Genomic DNA, 8,338 nt, shown 5'->3' on the forward strand with positions numbered 1-8,338 from the left:
TGGGCAGCAGAGGATCAGAGCTGTCCAGGGGGTGGCAGGACCAGGTGCCACGGGGCAGGAAGCTTGAGGAAGCTCAGAGTCAGGCAGCCCCTCACCTGTCAGAGGGATCCTCTCACCTGTTCCCACTCTGCCCAGTGGCCAGCCCAGCTCTTCTCTCTGGCAAGAGGAGGAGATAACCTCTGAGTAATTCTTTTTTTCCAAGTTCCACTGATCTCCAGTACTAGAAAGTGATGAATAAGTCTGTGGTTTGCTATGGAGGTTCCATGTCAGATAAAGATTCTTCTGACGTCCGACCCGCTCGTCGGGGTGTAGGCACGGGGCCTCGGTGTATAAAAGACAGGAGACCGTGTCGCATGCCTCAGAATGCCACAAGGGACCAGGACAAGGCAGAATACACCCTGTAGCCCAAACATGAACAGCCTCCCCATCCTGCATCTTCTCCTGTTCCTGCTTGGATTCCAAGCCCCACAGGCACAGGGGCGGTCCTTGTCAACATACCAGCCTAAGCAATACTTGAAGATGATCAGTGAAATTATGGACCTCTTAAACACTTCACCCTCGCGTTCAGAAGTGAGTAACTGGGAAAAGGTGGGCAGAGGGCGGAGAGGGGCTCGCAGGTGTCTCAGGCCAACAGGACTCACGGCTCTCTCTCCTTCGGCCCCCACAGGAAACCTTGGACCCAAATGAGATAAACACCCTGCTGGTAAGCACTCAGCCCACACTTGGGCACACCTGGATCCCAATCTACTTTCTGCCTGTCACCCCACCTTGCCTAGCCACAGTGTTTCCTCTGCCAACAGGGTTAACAGTGTGTATCTCAGTGGGGTCACTGTGAGAATTATGTGGAACCAGTGCATAGAGTCACCAGACGAGTGTCAGGTGCTAACAAGTGTTCAAAACATTTCCCCAGCCGGGTCTATAATAGGAAAATGCTTTTTTTTTTTTTTTTTAAATTACAAATGAAAAGGCAGCTATAGGTGAACAATTCCAAAGGCCTTAAGCTCTTCATTTTTCAGTGGAGCAGCCTAAAATTTCCCCCATGAACTTGCCTGCTTCCTTCCTTTTCCTTGAGACACTGAATCCTGTTTCTCATGCTGACTGGCCCTGGGCGTTATCGTTTACACTTATTTTTCCTAGTTGCAGTTGGCTTCCATGGTTATCTCACTTTTGTTTGCATGGCAATCCTTGGGTCCAGCAGGAGGTTGAATCTCTCCTGAGTTTATTAGCCATGTATATCCCCCTCTTTTAAGCATGCATAGTTCACAGGCTGCACCCATGCCCCGCTGGGGTTGGGGTCTCTGCAATTTTCTTCCTGATTTCTAGGAGCCCTTCATTCAGTCAAGGCATTAATCCTGTTATCTGGCCTCTTCGCTGCAAATACTCCCCTTGGCCAGCCCTCCACCTTTTGTAGATCTTCTTTTGGGCAATACTCTCCCCCCCAAGTGCGGAAAGATCCACCCAGGCCCTGTGTGCAGCTTCTCTGGAGCCAGGGGCTTGGGGCTGAGGGAAGTAGGCCTTGCTTGGGGTGTACACTCACCTTGAGGCCTGTGCCCTTAGGGGCATCTCAGGGACCCACCTGGGGCAAGAAGGGGACCAGGAGGGGATTGTCCAAGGATGTCCCTGAAAGCAGACTTGGAAAACTGGGGATGACCTCAGCCATAGGAAGGCTGAACCCCAACCTTCTCCTCTTACATGTATTCTCGGTCCCCTTAGAATACTACTCTTCTGAGGCCAAACCTGGATGCATTCTTGAATGCTACCAAAAATTTCTACAACAATGAGTCACTAATCTGGAAAAATCTTAAGGTGGGTAAAGCTGTTAAGGGTTTTGGGGATCCCTGCTTTGGCCCTGACCAGCCTCTGGGAAGGGGAGGCAGGGCCTGCTCCTTTTCCAGGCAAGTCTCTGACTGTCTGCTTTGGTCTCTTCCCACAGGAATTCCTGCCACTCCTGCCCAATCCCACATCCAGGGTAAGCTGACCCCCAAGATGCCCCTGCAGGTGGGACTCTCAGCCATGACTTGACCCCTAGCCTGTCATCTACCTTCAACCTAATGCCACCTTCCTGGTTTCTTCACAGGGAGAACCAATCTATATTGAGAATAACTGGGATGATTTCCAAAAGAAGCTGAAAAAATATCTGGAAGCCCTTAATAACTTTCTTTTAAGAACAAGCACTGAGTCCTAGAATTCTCAGTCGGATGTCCCTCTGTCTCTGGGCCTTCTCACCATGGGGCCTTGGATATCAGACACAGCAGGACACCTGAATACTCTGGGATGTCTCTCACACAATCCAGGACTGGAGGGATTTCATTTTCTCTGGTGGAGTTAGATGGATTGCTCATGATCTAATTTCTGAAATGTGCTGCCCCCTTTTGGCCTTTTGTGATGATGTTCTCATTTTAATCCTATTGAAATTATTTATTGATGTATGTTTTTATTTATTACCTTATGCAATATGAAGTGTATTTATTTTAGAAAAGGAGCCTATGTCCTGCTCCTTCTAAACAAGACTCAAGAGGGGGACTTGGGGCTTGTTCATTTGTACCTCAGGTTTTAAACTGATTTCTACACATCTGGGAAAATAAACCACACTCTCTGAACAACTGCTTTGTTGCCAGTGTCTCGATTTGACTCAAGTCTTAGTAAACCTCTTGCCTGATGACTGAGCAGCCCTCCACCCCCCACCCCCAGCAAGTCTCCCTGCCACCGGACGGGCCCTGGAACACACACCCTGGCAATCTGTGGTCTACTGGGGAGCCAGATTGAGTTTTAGAAAATGCAAATCTGACCAGGTTGGTCTGATACTTAATTTCCCAGTCCTCAGAGGTTTCTGGACCTTGTCCTTAGCCTTAAGATAGCAAAAGAGGCCTTCCTCCACCTGTTGTTTCGATTTCCTTATGCCTACAACTACCAACGCCCTTGATGTGCCAGCCAACAGAAGCACTGTGGCTTCCGGGACGAACCACACGCCATTCTTGATACCTCTAAACTTTTACCCACACCGACACCTCAGCCTCAAACGCCCTGATCCTGACTCCACATGGTGAGGTCCTACTTCAGAGACCAACTCAAATGCTGCCTACCTCTGCTGTCCACACTATTCCAGGACAGAGCTCTTGTCTGAAATAGTTAGGAAGGCAGGGACCCACTGGAAGGACGGCCATGTAGCCCAGGGCAGTGCAGACAGATGGGGATGGTGGAGCCTGGGAGATCACGGAGTATGGTTTCATTGTGCACCTGACCCTTGATGTCCCAGGGACCCTTTGGCCCTGAGTGCCTCCCTCTCTGGCTCCCCGGCATCCTGCATCTCTTCCAGTCTGGTCTCGTGGGGCAGAAAGGGGAGAGCGAGGCTTCCTCTGTCACCACGCTAAGGACCAACGTCATCCCCTCTGACTCCTCACAAGTCCCATAAAGTCTTTGGATGCCAACACCAGATGCTGGGGGCCAGGCCCTCTTCTTTTCTGTTTCCCGCCTTGATCCACCCCTCCCCTTCCATGCTGGGTAAGGAACAGTCCAGCTGCTTGAATGGGACAGCAGGAGGTCAAAGAGGGATCTGCTACTACCTCAGAAATATGTTCCTCCACATTCCTCCTCCTAATAAAATTTTGTGTTCCCACAAAAGTAATTTTCTTCTCCCCTCTCTCCAGCCTGGCCCATGGACAGCACCGTGGGTGCTCAGCAAAGACTCTCTGCTGCCCTGGGCGGTGGGAGGAGCTGGAGAAGCTGCTGCAGTTTCTGGTGGAGCCACTAGGGGGAGCCAGTCCACTGGATGAGAGTGTGCCCAGAGAGTCCGGGTCCCCAGCCGGCTTTCCCGCTTCTCCGGCTCCCCTGCCCCCCTCGCTCTCCCACCCGCACCTGGCGGCTGGTCCTAATTTCATCCTGGCTGAGGCAAGCATTTGTGCCCCACTCCCATGTGCCCGGGATGAGTGCCTGCTTGTCACCTCCTCTTCGCTCCCTGGAGAGTGGGTTCGCAACCCTCCGCCTCTGCCAGCCCTGCTACCCTCTGTCCTGGTGGAGAGGAGACGGACCGTGGCCTGTCCTGCCATGCTTCTCCCACGCCTCGTCCTCAGCAGGCCAGAGCCGATGGTGGATGGAACCAGCTCATACTGGCTCACAGAGCCAATTGTTCAACCTTTTAACAAGTTGCCAACCAGTTATCAAACCAGCTGTAGCTTGAGATTGGGCCCAGTGACAGTATTTACACTATGGACATCGGGAAATGCTACAACGTGGACTCCTTCCACGGGGAATCTGTTAACTTTTACCAGCTGCTGGAGCTCCTCTCACCTGGCAGTCTGCCATTTTGTTCTTACCTGGCTGTCCCCATTCAGGGCCCCTTCTGGAAGCTGCACACTGTTCTCACTCCAGGCTGGATGGCACAACACTCCTTCAGTGCCTCGGGATTCATCCATTCAGCAAACTCTCGCTGGGCACCCACGTATCAGGGCTTGTCCTGGATGCTTGGGGTTATGGCAGTGAACTAGCCCGATGGAGCGGGGCTGGGGAGGTTGCCTTACATTGAGTGGTCTGGGAAGGCCTTTCTGAGCAAGTCACACATAGGTTGCAACCTGAATGAGGAGAAAGTGCCCGCGGTGTGACAACACGAGGACAGAGCTCTGGACAGAGAGAACAGTGCAAAGATCCAGAGACTGAAATGGGCCGAAAGCATTCACAGAACAGAAGGAAAACCGTGATAGGAGCGAATGCTGGTGGAGAACCCACAACCCTCCTTCAGCCTCTTCCCTTTCCCTCCTCAGGCCCAGGCCCTCTTTGAGTACCTAATGACTGAGGTGGGAGCGAGTGTCAGTCAGACACAGACCTGGTGCAGGTAGATCTGGGGGGAAGGGGGTGTTAGAGGGGGAGGGGAGCTCCGCAAAGACAGGCCCAGAAAGCAGCGGGGAGACAAGTGGCGGTGACATGCGCGAGAGGAGGTGAGCCTTTTCAGATACTCTGGGGTCTCCCCTTCTTACAGAACAGTCCAGCCTGCTCCAGGTTGGATTGGGATGAACATGGGCCTGACCCACTGAGGCTCACCCTTGATCCCAAACCTCAGATCTTGCCTGGGGCCAGCACAGCCCTGGGCTGGGGCCTGGAACCAAGTGGTGGTCAGTTCCCAGTCAGGTTGGGGCCCTTCTATACCATGCTCAGGCACCTGCTGGGAGAGGTGGTGACTCCTTGGCCTAATGGGAGGTCCCGGGGTACTCACATCTCCCCTGCAGGTCTGTTAGTTTCACATCTTCTCTCTGAGCCTGCCCAGAGCTCCTTAGTGTCAGGTCTGTAAGTCCATTCGCCACCAGTGGGCAGCAAAGCCCCATCGTAAGTCCCACGAAGATCCTCTGAAAGTCAAAGTTCCCACCTTCACAAATCCAAGGTGCCTTTTCAGCCGGAAAGTAGATGACCTCAACCAGGAATTTTATTTTTTATTTTAAGAAATATTGTAGCTTTTCATCAGAAGGGCAATATAAGAGAGCATCTATGCTCTTTACTAAAAAACTTGGAAATACAGAAAAATCAAGCAGAGAGAAATTGCTAGGAAGGCAAGCCTGGAAGGAGAAGACCCCTCAGACAGACATCGGCACCTCACTCCATAGAGAGAACCCTCCTGCTTCAGGAGGGGCTCTGCTCTTCCCACCCTGTCCTGGAAACTGCATTTGACTCAGTTCAGTAAATACCTGGAGGACTTTCCACAGCTTCCTAGGCTGGGGCCAGGGCTTGGGGAGATGTTGAGCCACGCTTGGCCATGTACCCAGCACAGTGCCGTGGGGGTTATTACAGACACAGTGATGGATGAACAGGTACAGGTCTTGTTAGAGGGGCTTCCCACAGACGGTGATGCACAGGGAGATTGAGAAAGGACTAGGGGTTCATCTTGCAGAGAGATGTAGGAAAAAGGATGGCAGGCAGATGACACTGGCGAGCAAGGGAATGAAGATCTAAGACTAGAGGGTAAGCTGGGAGCACAGGGAGCATCCAGGCCACTTACAGGGCCAGAGTGTGTGTGTCAAGTGGCTTGGTGGAACCAGGCCCTCCAGATCTCCCTTGGTCACTGCCTTTGCCCCCGGAGCCCAGTCACCCTGGGCCTCGGGCACCTCTGGGTCTCAGCCTGGTCCCATCCTCCATTCATTCCTCTCTGATCCTAGGACAGCCCAGCCTGGCCTGGACACTGTGGAGACAGCAAGACCGAACAACCATGGCCTGAGAAGTGGTGTGTGTACGGATGGAGAGGGAGGGGTTGGTGCCACATTGGACGCCATGTTTAATGTCCACAGGAAGGAGCCAGAACGGAGGGAGAGAGATGCTGAATGAAAGAGGAGCAGCCAAGCAGAGCAGGATCCTTGGGCCCAAGGTGGGCAGGAGGGAGAGGCAGAGGCTGTGTGGGCCAGAGTGGAGGATTGAGTGAATTCCTTCTGGGGGCCAGGGCCTCAATTTTTCCCTTGAAAAATCTCCCGTCAGGTTTATGGAGGGGGAGATGGATCAGGCAAAGTTGCGGCTGCCCTCCTGGACTGAGGAGGGGCTCAGGGAATCCCCTCAACGATGCCATCAAGTCTACAATTAACCCCGTTTTATACATGAAGAAACTGAGGCACAGAGAAATTAAGGGAGTCTGACTGCAGAGCCTGTGAATCCCTAAGCCGCAGTGCTTTGGCCAATGTCCATTGAGGCATGGGAGGCTTTCAAGTCTAGTCCCCTGGCTGGACCCAGTCCTCTAGAGGGACCTCCTAGCTCTAGAGCCTCATGGTTCCAGCTCCAGTGGCAAGCGGTACAGCCACAGAGCCTCAGCTCCATCTTTCCCTCACCGAGCCACCAAACATGGATCACCCAAACCCTCCACATGCCCACCGTCCCTCCCCCTCCCCAGCGCCGCCCATGTACACACACCCTGGGGCTTAGATCCAGAGCTTGGCCCTCCATGCTCCTGTCCGTGTGTCCCCCATCCCCATGCCTCATGGAGCTTCTGAGAGAGACACCACTGGCTCACTTCCTCAGACAGCTGCTCCCAATCCCAGCTGTCCCTGGGACTTCCTTCAGCGGGCACCATGCAAGTGTCCGGACCAAGCCCTGCCCCAGAGGGCACACAGGCTGTGCAGAGACCGCCCAGGGGCAGCCAAGGACAGCAGGCTGTGTGGATGAGGATGTGCGCCTCTGCAGTGGCCATGTCAGGGAGGCGTGGGGAGGGCGGCCTCTGGAATGGGAGGGGAAGGAAAATGGCCGGCCGTAACTGGTGTGAGAGGACACAGTCATAGCAGAGCTGTAAGCGCACGGGAGTGGGGAGTGGGATGGCGGGGGTGCTCCCTCCCCTCCTCCTTCCACTGTCTGTCCTGATCCTTGTGGGACTACAGGAGCCCTCCTAAATATAGTAATAGTAATAATAATAATAAACCAGACAGCCACTGCTCCCCCTCAGAGGGGCTGTGAGCCGTGAATCAGGGACGGGCATGAAACACCAGGGACAAACTCACCTGTACCCGTGGGTACCCAATAAATATGACTCTGCTCTCCCCCCCGCTGATGGTCAGACTCAATGGCTGCTTGTTCCTATAAGGCCCTGGGCCATGGGCAGCCTGGGGCCACCTCCTCCTTGCCAGAACAGGGGGCAGACTAGGGAGGACAGTCCCCTGTCTGGATGTTTTCAGTTGGCTCTTTCCCTGTGACTGATTTTCCAGTTAGTTGACCTTATATATCCAGGATTTGCCTCCTGGGGCTGGGAGGAGGCAGGTATTTGGGTCCTGGGGAGGGGGGTCTGTCTGTACAGGGAAACCCCTCTTCAGGAAAGCCTACCTCCAGGCCTTGAGAAGTGTCTAGAGGCTGGTCCACATCCCAGCAATCACTCTCCTCTCTTAAGGCCAAGGAGATAGAGGCCAGGGGTGGGGAGGCACTCAGTCAGCCAAAATAGAAAACATCACTCCATGTAGCCCAGTACTCTCCAACAACTGCGAAGTAGGCCTCCATCCTCTTGTGGAGATGAACCAACTGGGGCTCAGAGATGGAAGTCATGGCTTGAGGTCATGCAGCAAGAAGGGCCAAGCTTGGAGGCAAGCCTCCAACTCTGCATTCATTGTAAAGGGAGTTGCTGCACCCCAGCAGGCTACACAGGGAACTCAGCACAACCCCTACTAGGGAGTGGCCTGAGGGAGTGAGAAATAAAGAGATGTTGGGGGAGAGAGAGTTTTGAGTCTGTGGCCCCAAGGCTGGGAGGAGAAATTCCCAAGGAGCCCCTTCAGCCATCCTGGAGACACTTCGTGGGCCAGCCCTCTCTACAACTGGCCCATTCATTGTCACCTTTATCACTACTCCTCCTGGGCCCTTGGCCTGAGAGTGGGGTTGTTCACTCCTGTGA

The 8,338-nt window shown here is 53.6% G+C and overlaps 1 protein-coding gene across 1 annotated transcript; it reads left to right on the forward strand.

Moving 5' to 3' along the window:
* Positions 1-411: 411 nt before the first annotated feature.
* Positions 412-2,185, forward strand: LOC110591202 (interleukin-3-like). Its single transcript, XM_021702085.1, has 5 exons — positions 412-570; positions 668-703; positions 1,714-1,806; positions 1,934-1,969; positions 2,078-2,185. Exons 1-5 carry the CDS (start codon positions 412-414, stop codon positions 2,183-2,185), a joined length of 432 nt encoding a protein of 143 aa, XP_021557760.1.
* The last annotated feature ends 6,153 nt before the right edge of the window (positions 2,186-8,338 follow it).

The sequence above is a fragment of the Neomonachus schauinslandi genome, chromosome 7, assembly GCF_002201575.2.
Source record: "Neomonachus schauinslandi chromosome 7, ASM220157v2, whole genome shotgun sequence".
NCBI lineage: Eukaryota > Metazoa > Chordata > Mammalia > Carnivora > Phocidae > Neomonachus > Neomonachus schauinslandi.